The sequence below is a fragment of the Vigna umbellata genome, chromosome 1, assembly GCF_029865625.1.
Source record: "Vigna umbellata cultivar VRB3 chromosome 1, Vumbellata_1.0, whole genome shotgun sequence".
NCBI lineage: Eukaryota > Viridiplantae > Streptophyta > Magnoliopsida > Fabales > Fabaceae > Vigna > Vigna umbellata.
Window position 1 is genome coordinate 21,449,547 of NC_142165.1, and position 23,292 is coordinate 21,472,838.

A 23,292-nucleotide genomic window follows, 5' to 3' on the forward strand; every position below is an offset into this window, starting at 1 on the left:
TAATTCTTTATAGTTTATGTTATTCAATATATTTTCTTTTCATTATTCTTTTACTGTTCTCAATCTTAACTACATGATAATTTATTTAGTGTTTTCATATTAATTTGGTACATGAAATCTAACCTATTAAAGTCTTTATTATAAGTATTTTCATCAATTTAATTGCATTCTAAATCTTAGATTTATTGTCATAAAATTTAAGTTTTATCATTCAAGATTTTTTTTGCCTAAATTGATCTCTTTATCGTATCTTTTTTAGAGTTATTTTCATATCTCCAATGGTGAGTTTTTCTAACTCTCTCAAGTTTCTTGTTTATAATATCTGATCGAGTTTGTTCAAATTAGACTGAACTTGAAATTTATACTTGATTTTGACAATTGATTATGTTGTGATATTTTTGTATCTTTAGTTATTCTTGTTTTATTTTTGTAATTGATGTAACTCAATACGTTGATAACTAAATTTTTTTAGATATTTTTCAATTTTCATTAACTTCCAATTATCTATACAATATTTTTACAAATGCAAACCAAATATTTATATTTTTCAATTTATTGAATAAAAACTTTAATTCTTTAAAAGGTAATAATAAAAATACTAATAAAAGATAAAAATAAAGTAAATAAAAACAATGATTGCAAATTATCAAACCTAAATCACATAGCGCAAACCATCACGATTACTCGTTAATCTCACTTAATCACTTGCATACTTTAAGCTTATACTTTCAATTTCGTCATTTGGATAATCATCACCACAATTAATATTTAAATCATCACAATCTAAAGCATTCTCCTTTGTCTCAGTCTCCGTACCTACTCTTCTCTTTCGTTTTTATTCAAAAACTGATAAATGGATGTTATGCTGACAATATCTCATCCATACCAAAACGAGATGACTAATGTGATGTCATATAGTTTTTTTTGAGACTTGTCCATTTTTGTCTTCCAAATAAAGTCATGTTTCTAGACAGAGATGAAAAACTTGTTTTTCTCTACTTTTATTCATTCTAGATGTGTTTATTCCTTCTGTATTAAATTTGTATTTATAATTGACATCACGAAATATATTAGTTATGTTCCTTATTGTTTTCATTTACCCCTATGCAAAAAGTCAATTATTATGTTAATTACAAAATTATGTTATTTAATATTATTATAAAATAATATATGAAGACAACTAAACGAAGTAAAGACACAGTATAACAGAAAAATTAAATAATAGTAACTCAATTGAAAAATATATAAATTTTTCCATGGAGTCCGCAGCGGTAGAGATCGAGGTTGTGTTCAGTTTCTACTTGAAGGAAATTACATATATTAAAAAAGCTATGAGACCCTAAACTAGTTATTATGATAAAATTTAAAACTTATCCAAAATGATAATTAGTAAAATGACTTACTATACTATGGTCGACTGATTAATTGGTTGAGCATAATTTTATTAGTTACAACTATCTGTAAAATGACAAGCTATACAACTTCACACAGGTGTGCATTTCAAATAATATACTTTATCAAATGATTCAATTAATTTACTTTACATGGATTAATAAGAAGTTTGCACTACACTACTATAGAAAGCATATTATTTAAAAAATATTTACATCTATTATTCAAATAACAGGTACAATAAATTGCAGTAGAATTGTAGATATCAAAACATATTTATCATTAACTAAAGAACTACAAATATAACATTTCACTTGCGTCTCCTTTTTCTAATTTTTCACCAATGCAATGCGAACTCTCAATCTCTTTTTTCCCGCAATCCCGCAACCTGCAATTTCCTTTATTCAATCACTACTAGATGAATTCTTTCAAAATTGTTTAGATAGAACTCGCTGTTTGATCCTCTAAAATCATTTCATCAGGATATAAAGTAGGTTTTGGAGGTATTTCCAAATCTTCAATGTCTTCTTCAAGCATTTCTACAACTCTGTTCATTGAGGGACGATCCTTTGGTTTTAACTGTATACACCAAAGTGCAATTATGATCATTTTCTTTACTATTAGCTTTTCCTCTTCGCTTAAATCCTTTATATCTATATCTTCCTCTTCTCTAATATGATCATATATCCAAAGGGGAAAGTAAAGTTGACTTGAGTGTTCTGCATTGGGATTTAGATTTTTCCTCTTGCTGGCCATCTCCATCAACAACATCCCGAAACTATAAACATCAGCTTTGTGGGATATTCCTCCAATATTATTGTAAAATAATTCTGGAGCCATATAACCAATGGTTCCTCTTGCTGCTGTCATTGTGACTAAGCTATTATCTATTGGATATAACTTTGCTAATCCAAAGTCAGAAACCTTTGGGATGAAGTTTTCATCCAATAATATGTTATGGGGTTTGATATCAAAATGCAAAATATGCATCTCACACCCATGATGGAGATAAGCAATTCCACGAGCTACTCCAATCGATATCTTATATATTTTTTCATAGCTAAAATCTGTATTTTCATTTCCTGAAAATATAAATTTATCAAGAGATTCATTGGGCATGAATTCATAAACAAGAGCACGCTTTGAGCCACTAACACAAAATCCAATTAATTGTACCACATTTTGGTGATGTATTCTTCCGATAGTTGCAACTTCATTGATAAAATCTTGTCCATTTCCTTTGGCTTTACCTAACATTTTGATTGCCACATAAGGTCCACTCCGTAACTTTGCCTTAAACACCGAGCCAAATCCTCCTTCACCTAACTTCTCTTTGAAACTTTCCGTCATCTTCTTAATTTCCTTTTATGAGTATCTGATAGGTGCTAAGTGATTTTGTTCAAGATAATTTTCAATATTTTCATACATTGATGAATGTCTTTTCCTCCATTTACATATGAAAATCACAATTAAGAATGGCAATCCAAACAAAATTTTGTAAGCCCAGGCCAAACCAATAAGCATGCTAATCTCTGCAAGAAATTTTACATGTGTAGTTACACTGGTAATGTAATATAATAAAGTATTTGTTAAAAAGTAAATTTTCATTCATAAATCGAAACTTTACATATCCATTTAACATTTAAAGAAAAGTAAATTCAATGTCTAGCATAAACAACTATTAATAAACTCAATTATAACATTGTCATCTATAAATAAATTTCTCAGTAAGATTAATATGTGCTAAGACCTAATTCAATGAGATTGTCAAAAGAAAAAGCAAATTAGCTTCAGTTTGTGTTCCTCTAACCCTTAGAACGTATTTCCCTACCTCAAATCTGCAAATCATAATCTTTTTATCTTAGGTAAATAACATTTAATAATACCAAGAAAACACATTACGGATGGAGAGAAATTAATTGGTAATATAACATTTACCCATAGATTTTATAGAGAAAACAATTACCTGTAAAACATAATTTATCGTTTGATTTCCTAAATATATTTAAAGATTTTAGTTATCTGATAAAAATATTTGTCGATAATTAATTTATTAATAATTTAGAATATTTATTATTAATAGATATTTTTTTATTAATATATTCTTTTATTAAAATGGATATCACAGTGTTTATTTTAGTTTTGATTATGTCGTAATAAACTTTATTGATAAAATAGTATTTATGACCCATTTTATTAATAAAAAAATTATTAATAAAAAAAAAGTTTATCAATGAAACAAAATTTACTTCTAAAATTAAGAATATGGAAAAACTAGAACTTACATCATTAAGTAGACGTACTCGCAATTGTATTCCATTTCTTTTCGTGCCTCAATGGGTTTATCTACTACTATTAAAGTGTCAATAGTTGTCACTCTTTTTAAAGCTCTTTCAAAAGCATCTTTGTCCTTATAATGATAATTGTATGCACTTATCTTGACCAAAACATCCTTGTTTCCTAACCTAAACCTAAGATAAACTTGTTTGATTATGGAATCAGTGATTCGATCAACATTTACAACCATTTGCTATCTTCCAATATCACCTTGCCACCATCTTTCCTTCTTAGCAACACCAAATTATGCACTTCAAGGAATTTTTAGCTTACACCCCATGTCCTTGTTTTCTAAATTAGTGCCTCCCATATTACATCCCATCTTTTATATCTATCTCTTCTCTAATATGATTATAGATCTAAAGTGAAAATTAAAGTTGACTTGATTGTTCTACACGAGATTTAGATTCTTCCTTCTTGTTGTCATCTTTGTGACTATGTTATTATTTGTTGAATATAACTTTGCTAATCCAAAGTTAGAAACCTTTGGAATAAAGTTTTCATCGAATAAGATATTATGGGGTTTTATATCAAAATGCAAAATTTGCATTCACACTCATGATGGAGATAAGCAATCACTCGAGCCACTTCAAATGATATATTATATATTTTTATCAAGAGATCTATTTGACATGAATTCATAAACAATAATGTCACTCTTTGTTGCTTATAGGGTTTTTGAGGTGAATATGAATGTTTGGTGATGAAAGTTTCGATTGTATTAGTGTTTTTGTGGGTCTAAGTGTGTATGTGCTATATATTTTCATATATTGTCATTTTGTCATTCAAGATTGTTATGGGTGTTTTGTGATGGTTGTTCAATTTTTTTTCAGAAAAGTATAAAAGGTTTATGTGAAGTGTTAGGTCTGATATAAATTTATGTAAAACAAGGTCTAAAATAACATACTTAAAAGACTTTCATATGATAAAGTGAGTATGAATCTGGCTATATTTATCTTTATCTTGTAAGAAAAACTTATACGTCTCATTTTTATTAATTAGATATAAAAATTGTATCTTATCTTCAACCTCATCAAATAATAATATATCTGTAGCCAATTCTCACGATGTTTTAAATATTAATTAAATATTTTTCTTAAAAACTCACAACAAAGAATATATATTTATTATTTAAAATTTCGTGATAAGTACAATATTTATTATTTTTTTAAATAATAATTAAATAGAAATTATACATATTTGAAAACATAATTAAATAACGATCATATATATCCTGAAATTTCATGATAACTAAAATTTAATATTTTTTAAATGTTAAGAGCGAAAGCGCTTCAAGAATTTGAGTGAATTTAATAGATTTATAACGAGTTGAATCATTGAATGAGAGAATAAAAATTAATAACTCTTCAAATGAAATGAAATTAAAAAAATAAAAGGAATGATAAATTTTTTAGTTTATCTTATAAACCACGGATTCGCACAATTTAATTCTATAAAGTGGAGGTTTTGCGTTTTTAAAATGTAATTCTTATGAAGAAAATCAAAAGAAAAAAAAAATGTATAATTGAAGTTACAAATAAAAGATAAAGTATCCTAAAAAATTTAGTGAATTTAATAGACATCGAATAGGTCTTGCGAGAGAATGCTAAACAATGTAATAGTAAAAAAAGAAGAGTTTTTTTGGTGAAATGTAACAAATAATTAAAGAAAATAATATAAATAATTTTTTTAATTACCTAATACATTAAAAATGTTTCATTAATTTAAAACATAGACAACTTTGAGCATTGATGTATACACACACCTCTCTCCATTAAATTTAAAATTATGAAATATTACTCATACTTTTATTCATTTTACTATACAATAAAAATAATTTAAACAAATTTAGATAAGAACACCTTTATTTTTTATCCCTAATCAATTCAGAACAAATATTAAGAAAAGTATATAAACATCGTGACCAAATGTTCTATTATTTTAATAGCATTTCTACTAATGATAATTTTAAAACTACTGTTAAAAAGTCTATTTTAATCATGGTTAAAAGTTCTATTCCTCTTATAATTAAAGTATTGAGAAATTAAGATGATAAGATCTTACCAGGTAACGCCAGTAACCATTGTAATCTCGTTAACTCTGAAATGAAAAGACCGTTATTAATGAAAAGACCGTTATTAATAACATCAACTTTAAGATTCTGATTATCTCAACAGTTATTAATGAAAAGACCGTTTTCTTTACATATAGTAAAGTATTTGTTTAAAGCAAATTTTCATTAATATAAAATCTAAACTTTACATATCCATTTACTTAGTAACATTAGAAAAAAGATAGTAAATTTAATTTCTAGCATGAAAACTTATCACTAAATTCTCTTTTTGACACTGTCATCTATAAATAAATTTGTCAGTAACAGTAACAGTAATGTGTACTAAGATCTAATTCACTGATGGTTGTCAAAAATTAAAACAAATATTTTAAAGTAATTTCTTTAGTTTCCATAAACGTCTTATGTAAGAACCATAAAATATATATATATATATATATATATATATATATATATATTTATAGTAGTAAATTTTAGTATTTTCTTAGTAATAATAATTTTAATGGATAGAAAATTGTAAATTTTGGATATAAAAATTATAGTAATTTTAGAAGGAGAGGTTCAAATTTTTGGTAACTTATTTAGTAAAATTTTTTTAAATGGAATAGTAAAAAGTAAATAGTAAATAGTAAAAAGTAAGTAGTAAAAATAAATTTTCAGCATTTGGATTTCTTAGCATGGAAGAAAGTAGTAGGTAGAAATTAGGATCAGATTTGGTGAGAAAATGATTGAAATATTATTTTTAAATAATATTAAAATAATAAATAATATTAAAATATTAATGAATAGTAAATTTTTTTTACTATAAATAGCCATGGGAGGGAAGGGTATTTTGCACCAAGAGAAGAGGAATCAAGTGAGAGCTTGAGAAATAGATAGGGAGAAATTTTTAGTTGCAAGAAGAGTAGAGGTTCTGAAGGGTTTCGGGGAAACAAATTCGGAGCAGGAGATTAAGTCTGGAATAGAGGTAGGGGAGCTAATCCTTCTTGTTTATGATTTTTTTTATCCATGTTATGATAATGAATATGAGTTATGAGTATGTTAAAATTTTGGTAATGGTAGTTATCTATTCACTTATATAAATTTAGTTTTCATTATTATAATTTCTTATTTTCGAGTTACTGTTGTGAAAATTTTCTATTAATTGTTTTCACCGTTGGATTTAGCTAAAATTTTAGTATGTGAATCCTAAGACCTATTACTAAACTTTGACCGTTCGGATTTGAAAATAGAAGTCTGTACTTGGAGAAATAAATACTGCAAGTTTGAGTAAATTAGTCACCCTGTAGTTCTGTTACTAAGTTGTCTCGGTAAAAATATAGATTTTGACCTATTTAACCGTTAGATCAACCTCAAAATTTGATATATGATTCTTAGGACATATTAATACAATTTGACCGATCGGATTTGTAATTGAAGGTCTATGTTTAGAGAAAGAAATTTCGAAAGTGTGAAACAATCGGATGAACACTGTATTGTTGTTCTTAAGCTATCATGGTACAAATTTCATATATATTTCATCTACCGTTAGATTGAGCCCAAACTTTAGTATGTAATTCATAAGACATATTAAGTCATTTTGACCGTTCAGATTTGTAATTAAATGTCTGTGATTAGGGAAATTAGTTTCGCATTTTGAGTATAACCGAAAACCACTTAAAATTCTGCACTTGAGTTACCTCGGTAAAACCTCAATATCTATCTAGTTAACCGTTGGATCAACCTGAAATTTTAATATGTAGTTTATAACAAATAGTGAATTATTGTGACCAATCAGATTTGAAATCGGAGTTACAGATTTAGAGATATTAATTTCGTATCTTCTCAGGGATCTTAATATTGCTTAATTTCGATTTTTTGATATCTATATTAAATTTCGGTGTTAATATTATATGCTGTTGTTTTAAATCTGTAAATAAGAAATTTGTTAAAAACTAGTTGAGGAACGCTTTGGCTAAGGAAAGATTTGGTACTTAAGTTGTCCATTGTGACGCACCTCTCTTTCCTGGAAGTCTACTCGACAAGTTTTTAACTTAAATCCTATTGAACAGATTTTGTACTGTTAAATTATTATGCAAAATATGTTGTTGGAATGAAAATGTTTGATTAATTCATGTTATTGTGGTAGATATGAAATTATGAATTATAATTGTGATTTATGCGATAATTGTATTTTATTATACTGCATTTGAATTTATGCATCTGAACATGTTATGAGTAGTATGGGGAGATTTTGTAGGGGTATAATGTGAGTTGAGGAATATTAGTATGGTATGAGTCTTGTGGAGAGATTAAGTAAATGTTATGGTATTTGTGTATATGTTGATGTTGAGGGTCCCGTAGTTGGAGGTTATCCTGATACTCTAATAATCATCTATTCTCAAGTAGAGAGGGATGAATTATGTGGTGAGAGGAGCAGGAGGTCCTGGTCTATGTGCCGGTTTTGGACATAGTGAGGGGATTAACCTTGTGAATGGTATGAAGTATTTTGAAAGTGTATTTGTATATAAAAAAAAAAAAGAGAGAAAGAAAAAAAAAAGAAGAAGTAGAAGTCATTACAAGTGCATAACCTCCCGTGACCGCTCATCAACTTATCATCCGGATGAGTGTCTATTGGGTATTGTGGTGTCTATTGGGTATTGTGAGACGAGTGTCTAATAGGAATTGTGGTATGAGAGTGTCGAACATAATTATTATATGATGTTTATATCAAGGTAATTATATATGTTTTATAAATGATTTGTTGCATGTTAGCTCACCCTACTTGTTTGTGTTTGTTTTGTTTGGGTATGTGCGATGATCGTATAATTCGTTATACGGGAGCAGATGAAGGAATGTCGTCTGAAACAATACCAAGGAAGAAAGAGATCGAAGAATAAGTTAGAAGAATTCAAGTTATATTTAGGAGTTTATAGTTGAAATCTGAGTTTAAAATATATCAACTGTGAATTTTTAAGTGTGAGATTACGGGATGTTACCGTAAATGTAATGTTACAATATATAAATTATGAATTATCCAATGTGAGATATTGGGATGTTACATTAATGGTATCAGAGCAGTTCGTCCTTAGGATGACCTCTGTGTTATGGGTCTTCCGTGTCTTCTCTGTGAAGAATTGAGTCTAAATGGTATAATTTACCATTTCCTCTAAATCTAGATAGTAGAGTATTGTGTCTAACTACCATGACTTTTACCATAGATGATTTTCCTTTCTTAATTCTGAGGGTTTGAGGAAATATATTAGAATTAGTTAAAGCCTTGATAGGGAGATATAATACTAGAGTTTAAGTTTCAATGGATGAGTGAAGATGTTGATGTTTAGAAGTAAAATTTTTAGAAGTTTCTAGAACAAAATTAATAGATGAGATATCTTACGTTTCACAAAAAGGAGTTGAGTTCGAAGGCTAGATTATGAGAAGCTTTGGATAAGCATGGATGTAGCAAGATTTGAGAAATCAGTTTGGTTTAGTATATCAGTAACGTTAGAAGTCAGAAGAAGGAAGTGATGATAAGAAACAGGGTGGCATTGTGTGAGATTGGTAACATGGATTGATGTATCAGCGATGATTGGAATCTGAAGAAAGAAAATGGTGGAAGATTTGAAGATAAAGTTTAAAATAAAAAGGGATAGGAATACTGAAGTAGATTAAGAATAAATCAAATATTAGACGAAGAAGAGTAAATAAGAAGTTGTATAAGGCATAAAGAGGATTGAGAGAAAGTTTAATAGGAGGAGAAATTTATAAGTTAAGAGAACACGAGGCCTTTAGAGAAGAATGAAGTATTGGAAGGATTCTAAGCTAAATGGATGATTAAAAGGAGATGGTTAGATTTTTTTCAGTAAATACATTAGAGATAAGATTTGAGAATATGTGATTTTGGTATGAGGAGTAGTGGAGAAAATCCAGGTACGAAAATTTTGGCTTTCGGCTTATGCAAAATATTTGGTATTTTTATGATAGAATTAAAATGTCATGATTTATGGTTGTAAATTTTATTGATTTTGGAATATTAAAGTTAGTAGAGGTAGTGTAGGTTGAATTGATATTATTATGAACATGACAAGATAAGGAAGAAGAAGAGTTTGGAAATGGATAAAAAGGAGGGTTGCAATACTAATGTGATTAGGGATATTTGACCAATGCAAGTGAAGGATAGACATTATAGTCTAGGGTATGATCGAAAGGATGATTTGGTTATGTTCAAATATGTTTTTAGAAGTTTATAGTCTTTAAGAATTATGAGTTGACTGTTGTAGTTAAGGGTGAAGGCAATATTACCGAGAATCAGATAAGTTCATCAAGGACGAGTGGAGGAAATGATGCATGATCTTAAGTGTGGAAGGGTTTCTATGGATGTTATAAAGCATACTCAATATAGGTATTACTTTTGGGCAAATTCTTGATAAATGGGTATAGAAAAGAAAACATAAGGATGAATTATTTAGTAATAGTGTTTTGGACTCCGTGTAATCATCAGAGTAATTAGAAATTTTACGGAAAATAGAAGTATAGGGTAAGGTGGAGCAATCTAGTATAAAATTTTGGTAAACATAAGTGGCTTTTGGAGGCGTACGATTTCTAGGAGTAGAAACTGTATTAAATAATGGAAAGTTGTTACGGAAAAAGAATGATTCTTAGAGTTTAATGGGGTCATGGAAGTCTTAAATAGAGATCTATAAGGAGAATTACTTTCTTGTTATAGTAGGAATGAAAAGTTTTATGAAATCTTGTGATTAATAGTTTATGAGTGATGAGTTCTTTTAAAACATTAATGAATTATTTTGAGACTAGTGAGGTATGTTTAATGGTGGTTTCATGGGGCTAAAAGTGTCAAGTAAAAGTGTTTTGAAGGTTTATGATTTTAATTTTTCATGAATATATTTCAAATTTGACATGCTAGAAATTTGATGCACAAAATAAGTAGAGTAAATGAATTTACAAGGAAACTAGGAGATAAGGTGAAATAATCATAACTTTATTTTTATGTCCAATTTTTGAATTTTCGAGGACGAAAATTTTTTTGTGTTGGGGAGAATGTAAGAACCATAAAATATATATATATATATATATATATATATTTATAGTAGTAAATTTTAGTATTTTCTTAGTAATAATAATTTTAATGGATAGAAAATTGTAAATTTTGGATATAAAAATTATAGTAATTTTAGAAGGAGAGGTTCAAATTTTTGGTAACTTATTTAGTAAAATTTTTTTAAATGGAATAGTAAAAAGTAAATAGTAAATAGTAAAGAGTAAGTAGTAAAAATAAATTTTCAGCATTTGGATTTCTTAGCATGGAAGAAAGTAGTAGGTAGAAATTAGGATCAGATTTGGTGAGAAAATGATTGAAATATTATTTTTAAATAATATTAAAATAATAAATAATATTAAAATATTAATGAATAGTAAATTTTTTTTACTATAAATAGCCATGGGAGGGAAGGGTATTTTGCACCAAGAGAAGAGGAATCAAGTGAGAGCTTGAGAAATAGATAGGGAGAAATTTTTAGTTGCAAGAAGAGTAGAGGTTCTGAAGGGTTTCGGGGAAACAAATTCGGAGCAGGAGATTAAGTCTGGAATAGAGGTAGGGGAGCTAATCCTTCTTGTTTATGATTTTTTTTATCCATGTTATGATAATGAATATGAGTTATGAGTATGTTAAAATTTTGGTAATGGTAGTTATCTATTCACTTATATAAATTTAGTTTTCATTATTATAATTTCTTATTTTCGAGTTACTGTTGTGAAAATTTTCTATTAATTGTTTTCACCGTTGGATTTAGCTAAAATTTTAGTATGTGAATCCTAAGACCTATTACTAAACTTTGACCATTCGGATTTGAAAATAGAAGTCTGTACTTGGAGAAATAAATACTGCAAGTTTGAGTAAATTAGTCACCCTGTAGTTCTGTTACTAAGTTGTCTCGGTAAAAATATAGATTTTGACCTATTTAACCGTTAGATCAACCTCAAAATTTGATATATGATTCTTAGGACATATTAATACAATTTGACCGATCGGATTTGTAATTGAAGGTCTATGTTTAGAGAAAGAAATTTCGAAAGTGTGAAACAATCGGATGAACACTGTATTGTTGTTCTTAAGCTATCATGGTACAAATTTCATATATATTTCATCTACCGTTAGATTGAGCCCAAACTTTAGTATGTAATTCATAAGACATATTAAGTCATTTTGACCGTTCAGATTTGTAATTAAATGTCTGTGATTAGGGAAATTAGTTTCGCATTTTGAGTATAACCGAAAACCACTTAAAATTCTGCACTTGAGTTACCTCGGTAAAACCTCAATATCTATCTAGTTAACCGTTGGATCAACCTGAAATTTTAATATGTAGTTTATAACAAATAGTGAATTATTGTGACCAATCAGATTTGAAATCGGAGTTACAGATTTAGAGATATTAATTTCGTATCTTCTCAGGGATCTTAATATTGCTTAATTTCGATTTTTTGATATCTATATTAAATTTCGGTGTTAATATTATATGCTGTTGTTTTAAATCTGTAAATAAGAAATTTGTTAAAAACTAGTTGAGGAACGCTTTGGCTAAGGAAAGATTTGGTACTTAAGTTGTCCATTGTGACGCACCTCTCTTTCCTGGAAGTCTACTCGACAAGTTTTTAACTTAAATCCTATTGAACAGATTTTGTACTGTTAAATTATTATGCAAAATATGTTGTTGGAATGAAAATGTTTGATTAATTCATGTTATTGTGGTAGATATGAAATTATGAATTATAATTGTGATTTATGCGATAATTGTATTTTATTATACTGCATTTGAATTTATGCATCTGAACATGTTATGAGTAGTATGGGGAGATTTTGTAGGGGTATAATGTGAGTTGAGGAATATTAGTATGGTATGAGTCTTGTGGAGAGATTAAGTAAATGTTATGGTATTTGTGTATATGTTGATGTTGAGGATCCCGTAGTTGGAGGTTATCCTGATACTCTAATAATCATCTATTCTCAAGTAGAGAGGGATGAATTATGTGGTGAGAGGAGCAGGAGGTCCTGGTCTATGTGCCGGTTTTGGACATAGTGAGGGGATTAACCTTGTGAATGGTATGAAGTATTTTGAAAGTGTATTTGTATATAAAAAAAAAAAGAGAGAAAGAAAAAAAAAAGAAGAAGTAGAAGTCATTACAAGTGCATAACCTCCCGTGACCGCTCATCAACTTATCATCCGGATGAGTGTCTATTGGGTATTGTGGTGTCTATTGGGTATTGTGAGACGAGTGTCTAATAGGAATTGTGGTATGAGAGTGTCGAACATAATTATTATATGATGTTTATATCAAGGTAATTATATATGTTTTATAAATGATTTGTTGCATGTTAGCTCACCCTACTTGTTTGTGTTTGTTTTGTTTGGGTATGTGCGATGATCGTATAATTCGTTATACGGGAGCAGATGAAGGAATGTCGTCTGAAACAATACCAAGGAAGAAAGAGATCGAAGAATAAGTTAGAAGAATTCAAGTTATATTTAGGAGTTTATAGTTGAAATCTGAGTTTAAAATATATCAACTGTGAATTTTTAAGTGTGAGATTACGGGATGTTACCGTAAATGTAATGTTACAATATATAAATTATGAATTATCCAATGTGAGATATTGGGATGTTACATCTTAGATTCAGTTTGTGTTCTCCAAACCCTAGAACGTATTTCCATACCTCAAATTTGCAAATCTTAGTCTTTTTATCTTAGGAAAATAACATTTAGTAATTCCAAGAAAATACCGCTTTACGGACGGAGAAAACAATTAATTGGTAACATAATATTTAGGGTTAAATATGTTTTTGATCCCTTAACTTTCAGCGAAAATTGGAATTAGTCCCTCTTCAAAACTTTGGACTAATTTAGTCCCCAAACTTTAGAAATGTGTGAATTTAGTCCTTTTAACCAAATTTTATTAACTTTATTTGATGTTTCAAACGCATTTCTTAGTAAACATTGAAGCAAAAATGTGTCAAACGGTGTAAACAACTCAAATGCTATTATGAAATGCACTTGAAACATCAAATAAACTTAACAACATTTAGTTAAAAGGACTAAATTCACACATTTCTAAAGTTTGGTGACTAAATTAGGCCAAAGTTTTAAAGAGGGACTAATTTCAATTTTCGCTGAAAGTTAAGGGACTAAAAACATATTTAACCCTAATATTTATCAATAAATTTTATAGAAAAAAATATCTGTAAAACATAATTAATCGATAGATTTTATAAATACATTTTAAGATTTTAGTTACTTTAAAACTATCTGTTGTTAATAAATTTGTTAATAAAATTTATTGATAATTTAAAATATTTATTATTGATAGATATATTTATCCATAATTTTTTTTATAAAATAAACACCATAAAATAACATTTATAACATACTTTATCAATAAAAAAAATGTTTATCGATAAAACACAATTCATTGACTGATTTCTTAAACTAGAATGTGAAAAAACTAGAACTTAAACTTTTAAGTAGACGTACTCGCAATTGTATTTCATTTCTTTCTGTGCCTTAATGGGTTTATCTACAACTATTAAAGTGTCAATGATTGTCACACTTTTAAAAGCATTTTTGTCCCCATAATGATAGTTGTATGCACTTTCACTTGACTCAAATATCTTTTTCCTAACCTAAGATAAACTTGTTTGATTATGGAATCACTGACTCGATCAACATTTACAGCTATTTGCTATCTTCCACTATCACCTTGCCACCATCTTCTTCTTAGCAACACCAAATTATGAACTTCAATGAGTTTCTACCTTACATCCCATCTTGTAGGTCTTATTGTTTTCTAAATTAGTGTCTCCGAGCTTACATCTCATCTTTTATATCTACACTTTTCTCTTCTCTAATATGATTATATATCTAAAGTGAAAAGTAAAGTTAGCTTGATTGTTCTACACGGGGATTTAGATTCTTCCTCTTGATTGTCATCTCCATCAACAACATTATGAAGCTATAAACATTAGTTTTATGAGATATTTCTCTAATATTACTGTAGAACATTTCTCGAAGCATATAATGGTTCCTCTTGTTGCTATCTTTTTGCCTATGTTATTATCTGTTGAATATAACTTTGCTAATCCAAAATAAGAAACCTTTGGGATAAATCTTTCATCGAATAATATGTTAAGGGGTTTTATATTAAAATGCAAAATTTGCATCTTACACCCATGATGGAGATAAGTAATCCCACGAGCCACTATAGCTGATATATTATATATTTTTACAAAGAGATCTATTCGACATGAATTCATAAACAATAATGTCACTCTTTGTTGCTTATAGGGTTTTTGAGGTGAATATGAATGTTTCGTGGTGAAAGCTTCGATTGTATTAGTGTTTTTATGGGTCTAAGTGTGTATGTGCTATATATTTCCATATATTGCCATTTTGTCATTCGAGATTGTTATGGGTGTTTTGTGATGGTTGTTCAATTATTTTTTTTTTCAGAAAAGCACACAAGGTTTATGTCAAGTGTTAGGTCTGATGTAAATTTACGTAAAATTGTTGGATAAAAACTGACAGAATCACGAACAAAATTTAGTGAAGCGTGTAGATTCACTTGCCTTAAGGACTTATCTGTAGTGTATTGCGCAAGTCCCCTAGGATACAACAAGAACTTCTCAGAATATCTCTCAGTAATAGCAAGGATCTCTATAAAGAGTAAAATAAACTTAGAATAATTTAGGAGAGGAAAAGATGATGAAACTAAGAAGAGAGGAGAATGAGAAAAGGCTGATTTAGGATGTGTTTTGGAATGGAGAAAGAGCTTGCTATTTATAGAGTTATGGAAGAATAAAATCAATAAAAGACCACAAAAGTAATATGCAATTTGACTGTTGGAGCACTTAAATATTTGATTGTTGCTAATTAATAAAAATATTAATTTTTGCAATATTATAAAAATCCCCCACATATTGCAAAAGAGAGTTGAAAGAAAAAAAAAAGCTTTTTATTCTGAGTCTTAAAGGATGTAATGCATCAGAGCTGATATAACAAGCTATATGAAATACTCTTAGATTTAGAAACCTAACACACAATGTAGTTGGTGTAGCAAACTATATGAACCAAAGACACTTGACGTGTGTTAGAGGTTTATCAATCACAATACACTCCCACAATCTTTACTATTATCGTTGTGTTGCACTTACTAGGTTATGCGCGTTTTCGATATTCATGAGTGCTCTAGAGATCATACCAAGATCTCATGCAAGCGACCCAACTTGACACTCATATAGATGATTTCATCAAGTGTATGCTGCAAAGGATACACCACCCATAAGGGATACGAAAATCATTAAAAACTTTGTTTAAGATAAAATTTTATGACCACATAGAATTTTAATAACAACATTTAGTCTCTCAATAATGTAGTCTCTAACACTTTCACACACACCATAGGAAGGGACATAATTGATTAAAATCAATTTAGTGATATCATAACAAACAAGTGACTTGCTTTTACCTATATGAACCTTATTCACGGGATCTTCAATCACAAAGGTTGGGTTACCATCACTTGTTTGTTTGCAAGTGGCTTAAGTCTCCTTTCCCTCGATGTTTCTAATATCATTTGTCTTCCCAAGGGTTTCGTTCTGACTTCACATAATCAATGGAAATAGTTCCACTCTTTAGCAACTGCTTCACTAAATTGTGTCTCAATTGTATATGTTTATTCTTTCCATTGTAATTCTTATTTTTAACTATAGTTATTGCCGATTGACAATCATAGTGTATTGATACCGATGGGGTTGGTTTCATTTCTAGAGGAATGTTTTCTAAGAAGTTTTTCAACCATTCAGTCTCACTATCAGCCATCTCAAGAGCAACAAACTCAGATTCTATTATTGATCTTGCAATAATTGTTTGTCTGGATGATCTCCATGTAATCGCATCACCCCTAAGTGTGAATACATAACTATTAGTGGATTTTGTCTCATCCGAATCAGAGATTCGGTTAGCATCACTGTACCCTTCTAGTACAGCGGGAAATCCACTATATCCAATGGTATGATCCATTGAACATCTTAAGTGTCTCATAAGTCTAGCAAGTGCATCCCACTGTTCGTGATTTGGACATTGAGTGTACTTACTCAGTCTACCTACTGCATAAGCAATATCAGGTCTAAAAAAGCTCATCAAGTGCAGTAAGCTTCCACTTATCTGGGCATACTAAGGCTGAGATAATGATTATCCTCTACTTTTCATTAATTTAGAGTTAACATTATAAGGGGTACTCACATGTTTGAAATCATAATATCCAAACTTCTTAAGAAGTTTCTCAATGTATTGTTCTTGGGATAGTAATATATTATCTTCCTTCCTTGTGATTTTAATACCTAACATCATATTGGTTTCACCTATGTCTTTCATTTCAAAATTTGATCCTAGAAACCTTAATTTTAAAATATTATCTAATTTGTGTCAATCATTAACATGTCGTTCATATATAAATATATAACTACATATTCTCTACTTTCAAATTTAGAATATTATCAATATCATTAGGTGAAAAACCACAATACAAGTGTAAGTAATTAAGTAAAATTACCTACACTCCCACAATTTTAAAATATTTAAGATTGGTAAACGAGAAATTACCTGGTTGTGCTTCTCTCTTGTAGGTAAACTATACAAAAAATTACTCAAGTACCTTATCTTCTTATTTCTTTTTCTTTCTCTAGAGAGAAAATCTTCTCCACCTTTCCTCATACATTACAAAGGTAGGACAATGAAAGTTTTGTCGCCTCGTCTCCCTACAAATGCAATAAGAAGTCATTATTGCTGCGACCATCTTACTAGCATCCGAAAGTTCGGTCCAGAAAAGACCTCGACTTTTGACACGTCCGTAAGTGGTTTCGCAAATACCATTTGAGTTTTGGAAACAAAGTTTTGATCCTTCGGGATTGAGTTGTTGATGTGAGCCATAAGTTCTTAAGATTGTTGGATTAAAGCTGACAGAAACACGAACAAAATTTTCTGAGGCGTGTAGATTCACTGTCCATAAGGACTTATCCGCAGTGTATTGCGCAAGTCCCCCAAGATACAACAGAAACTTCTCAGAATATCTTTGAGGATCTCAGAACTAGCAATGATCTCTATAAAGAGTATAAAATAAACCCAGAATAATTTAGGAAAGAAAAAGATGATGAAACTAAGAAGAGAAGATAATGAAGAAAGACTAATTTCATATGTGTTTTGGAATGGAGAAAGAGCTCGCTATTTATAGAGCTAGAGAAGAATAAAATCAATAAATAATTTGACCGTACACTTAAATATTTAACTGTTGCTAATTAATAAAAATATTAATGTTGCATAAAAGAATATTAACATTGTAAAAGTTCCAACACCAATGTTTAACTTTTGCAATATTATAACAAAAATAAGGTCTAAAATAATATACTTACTTTCATTGTGTTAGTAACAACATGATTAGGTAAATGTGAATCTGGCTATATTTATCTCTGTCTTTAAAAAAAACGTATATCTATTTTCGTCTCATTTTTATTAATTAGGTATAAAATTTGTATTTTATTTTCAACCTCATCAAATAATAATATATTTGTAGCCATTTTTCATAATGTTTTAAATATTAATTAAATATTTTTCTTAAAAAAAAAAATCACAACAAAGAATAAATATTTATTATTTAAAATTTCAGGATAAGTACAATATTTATTATTTTTTAAATAATTATTAAATAGAAATTATACATATTTGAAAACATAATTAAATAACAATATATATCTGAAATTTCATGATAACTAATATTTAATATTTTTTAAATGTTACAAGTGAAAGCACCTCAATAATTTGAGTGAATTTAATAAATTTATAACGAGTTGAATCAGAGAAAATAAAAATTAAGAACTCTTCAAATGAAATGAAATTAAAAAAATAATAAAATAAAAGGAAAGATAATTTTTTAGTTTATCTTATAAACCACGGATTCACACAATTTAATTCTATAAAGTGGAGGTTTTGCGTTTTTTAAAATGTAATTCATATGAAGAAAATCAAAAGAAAAAAAGTGTAATTGAAGTTACAAATAAAAGATAAAGTATCCTAAAAAAATTTAGTGAATTTAATAGACATCGAATAGGTCTTGCGAGAAAATACTAAACAATGTAATAGTAAAAAGAAGAGTTTTTTAGTGAAATGTAACAAATGATTAAAGAAAATAAAAATAAAAATAATTTTTTTTAGTTACCTAATACATTAAAAATGTTTTATTAATTTAAAACATAGACAATTTTGAGCATTAATGTATATACATACCTCTTTCCATTAAATTTAAAAATATTAAATATTACTCGTACTTTTATTCATTTTACTACAATAAAAATAATTTAAAACAAATTTAGATAAGAGCATCTTTATTTTTTTATCCCTAATCAATTCAGAACAAATATTAAGAAAAATATACATACGATTGTATCTTTATCCGTGGTCAAATGTTCTATTATTTTAATAACATTTCTATTAATGATCATTTTAAAACTATTATTAAAAGTCCATTTGAATAATTGGTAAAAGCTCTTTGTGGTTATTGAAGAGCAAAAATTTGGGTGATGTGTCAGTTAAGTATCTAAGTGTTGTTTTTTAGGAAGATCTCCATGAAGATTTGATTTTATATTAAAACTTTTGAAATTTAGTAGATTGATATATATGATGTGGTTTATATTTGATTATATTTGTCATAGGTTGCGTTAATTATTAGAATGCGTTAATTATTAGAATTTTTAAGTAAGTTTTTTATGTTGTACATTCATTAAATGCACAATTATCATGGATAATTCATTATCATACGTTAATTTTAGTTGACAACAGATTTTTAGAGATAGATTTAGACTCTCGTTCTAAAATACGAAATAGAACATACGAAATAAGTGTATTTCAAAATTCTTACTGCAGTGTGTGATGATAAGTGTTATAGGGTTTGTATAATCCTTGTGTTGTGGCTTTAAAAACTTGGAGTGTTGCCAAAGAGTGAGAACTTTCACATGGACTGTAATTGAGTGCACTTGCTGATAGCATAGAGCAAACTTTAACAGGAAGTGTGATTGAGTGTTATTATTGTTATTGAGGTGATCATCCTTCGTGAACATTCGGAGAAGGTGTTCATTCCTTGTGGGCTACCGAGGAAGTGAGTTTCATCTATTGGGTAATAAGAATAATATTCTAACCTTCATTTATTTTCTTTGTGATTGTAACAGTTGGTTGGATTATGCTAGTGATGCGTTGATTCTCAGTTGAGATTAACAACGGGTTAACAACTGGATGTAGGATCTCTGATCCAAACCAGGATAAAAATTTTACTTGTATAATTTTCTCTCTTCATTACTTTTTTAATTTGTTTAAATTATTTTAAGAAATTTATATTAATGTAAAAAAATTATTAAAAAAACAATTTATGATTAGAAATCAATTCACTCATCTCTCTGTTTGTGTTTGTTGAACGCGTTTATCATCGGCTGCATCGGTGTGACATTTGTAATTAAAGCATTGAGAAATTAAAATTATAAGATCTTACCAACTAAAGAGTCCAATAGCGTTTCCAGTAAGTATTCTGGAAAGTAACAGCTAAATTAAGATCATATATTACTTTCAACCAAAATCAAAACATAACCATCATTATTGAAAGAGGTGAAATTTTTCAGAAGTAAAAGATGATTGTAGTCGAAAGTTGTTGAAAATCTTTTGAAAAATATACAGACGATTGTATTTTTAACCGTGACCTAATGTTCTATTATTTTAATAGCATTTATATTAATGATAATTTTAAAACTACTGTTAAAAAGTGTATTTTAATCAATGTTAAAAGCTCTATCCCTCTTGTAACTAAATATTGAGAAATTAAGATGATAAGATCTTACCAGCTAACCACTCTAAAGGTAACTCTGCAATGAAAGAAAACATCAACTTTAGGATTCTGATTATCTCAACAGTTATTAATAAAAAGACCGTTTTCATATGAAAAGGTAATAGCGGTAAACAAGTTTAACAACTTTTTATTTATTTTAAAATAATAAATGTTAATTTAATGCAGAATTTCTCATAAATGCATGTAAAATATAAAAGATAAAAAAATATTATATTTCTTTCTAAAATTTTGTTGAATTATTAACATAAATGATTCAAACTTTGTTTCAAAAAATTCTCAAAAAGTTGATGAAATATGATTTTCCTAATAATTTGAAAATATTAAATATTACTCATACTTTTATTCATTCTACTACAATATAAATAATTTAAACAAATTTAAATAAAAACATATTTATTTTTTTATCCCTAATAAATTATCAGAACAAATATTAAGAAAACATACAAGAACAATTTATAATATAACTATCATTATATATTACTTTCAAGAAATCAAAACACAACCATGATTTTGAAAGAGGTGAAATTTTTCAAAAGTAAAAGAAAATAAAATATACACCGGTTTAATCATAAACGGTAGCCGAAAGTGGTTGGAAATCTTTTGAAAAATATATAGACGATTGTATCTTAACTGTGACCTAATGTTCTATTATTTTAATAGCATTTCTATTAATGGTAATTTTAAAACTACTGTTAAAAAGTATATTTTAATCATTGTTAAAAGCTCTACTCCTCTTTTAATTAAAGTATTGAGCAATTAAGATGATAAGATCTTACCAGCATACTGCTTTAACCACCATAATCCGGATTCTGAAATGAAACAAAACATCAACTTTAGGATTCTGATTATCTCAACAGTTATTAATAGCGGTAAACAAGTTTAAAAACTTTTCATTTATTTTAAAATAATAAATGTTAATTTTATGCAGAAGTTCTTATAAATGCATGTAAAATATAAAAGATAAAAATATTATATTTCTTTCTAAAAGTTCGTTGAATTATTAACATAAATGATTCAAACTTTGTTTCAAAAAATTCTCAAAAAGTGGATGAAATATGATTTTCCTAATACTTGAATATAATTATGTAAAATGTTAATTGAAGACAATCGAGTATCAATTAAAGAAATAAAAAATCTAAATGATTTAATTTAAGAATAAAACTATACAAAATTAGAATAATCTTACAAAGATTGTTATTATAGAAAGTGAAGTGAATAGGTAAGCTATGGAATACAAAAAAATGTGGCAAGTTAAAGGGATCAAACATATTTTAAATATTTTAAGAGATGATAACAAAAAATTCACATCGGTAGAAATTACTAATTGTGTACCTCCTATATAAAAACGAGTATCAAATAAAGATATTAAAAATGAAAACAAAATTATGCTTTAACTTAATAATATACTAATTTAATTTAACATGAAAAGTAGACAAAATTAGTATATAACGCACCTCCTGTGTGAAAGCAGTGAAAGTTCTGGCTAGAAGAGTTGAAATAGCAAAATTCATTAGGACAATGATTCTGACAGGCGAGGTTTATCCAAGAGATCTCAAATCCATAGGCGAGAGCCCTGTGAATGGCAGCGTATGAATGCTTATTGAAAGTCCTGAACGATGTGGGAGCAACAAGCTTCACGTCACACCCAACTTCTAAGTCCTCAGCTTTTAGGTCTCCACCCACTGCATATGCATAGCCTTTTGAGTCCCACTTCACGCACTCACCACTCTTCACATACTTCCCGTTCTCTCTCACCGAATGGTTACAGTTCAGAAACACTATATGCTCGAAACTCAGATATTCCACAATTAGATACAGATATAGAACGGTTATGTATAGATCCGCGGAGTCAGTGTAAGTATCAGAGAAATTGGAGCGAGAGAGGGAACGAAGAGGAAGGGAGGAGCAGTTGTGGTGTTGAAGAGCAGGGTCAACCACTCTCACGGTGTAGTTGTCGTAGTTGATTGCTTGAACATGGTATTGAGCAGAGTTCAGATACAACACAGTAACATTATTCTGACAACCAAGCTCGTACCTTTCGTCACCACAATTCTCTGGGTCGCCTTGTAATCGAAATGGATAAGTGATGTTGGTGATGTTGCCACAGGAAGAAGGAAGACAAAGGTGTTGTTGGTCGTCCTTGGTAGCAGAAATATGGTGGAGTAGAATAAGTAGCAGTACCACCAACCATGTTCTCTCTCTCCTCATCATGTCCAAACTGTTTCTCATTCGATTCAAGTGCAATCAATTCCAAGTTCTATATTGATATTTAAAACAATACAGACTCAATATATAATCCTAAAGGACCGCATTTTTCCTTTCAGAGAATACTTTGAAGACTTATGATACTTCAACCGTAGACTTTGACTGAGAGACCGCGTTTCCATCTGGTTTCTACAACTGATTTTAATGAATACAAAATTTTAGAAATTCGTGAACTGCATGAATTCTGATTTAGTTAATCATGAATTTTTTTTTTATGGAGTTCTTCGAGTTTCTAAAATCATCCTAAATTGTTCTAACTTGAAGCTTTTATTTACATGCTGTCTAAAATAAC

General features: G+C 28.6%; 2 protein-coding genes across 11 annotated transcripts; both read right to left on the reverse strand.

The window, feature by feature from the left end:
- Positions 1-1,655: 1,655 nt before the first annotated feature.
- Positions 1,656-2,742, reverse strand: LOC148204901 (rust resistance kinase Lr10-like). The gene has a single exon (XM_088100168.1). It carries the CDS (start codon positions 2,740-2,742, stop codon positions 1,831-1,833), a length of 912 nt encoding a protein of 303 aa, XP_087956294.1. The 3' UTR covers positions 1,656-1,830.
- On the reverse strand, positions 1,656-23,292 carry LOC124829709 (uncharacterized). Of its 10 annotated transcripts, none has more exons than XM_088100185.1 (6): positions 22,190-23,288; positions 21,512-21,544; positions 20,728-20,751; positions 20,385-20,420; positions 5,794-5,829; positions 1,656-1,780 (listed from the first exon to the last, which is right to left on the reverse strand). In XM_088100185.1, the coding sequence occupies exons 1-6, from the start codon at positions 22,962-22,964 to the stop codon at positions 1,722-1,724; spliced, it is 963 nt and encodes a 320-aa protein (XP_087956311.1). In that variant the 5' UTR covers positions 22,965-23,288; the 3' UTR covers positions 1,656-1,721. The 10 variants fall into 10 exon arrangements, 9 of the variants coding, with proteins under 9 accessions (XP_087956311.1, XP_087956318.1, XP_087956300.1 ...); XM_088100174.1 differs by lacking the exon at positions 1,656-1,780 and adding an exon at positions 2,746-2,924 and having other exon boundaries at positions 22,190-23,292; XM_088100198.1 differs by lacking the exon at positions 1,656-1,780 and adding an exon at positions 2,786-3,230 and having other exon boundaries at positions 22,190-23,286.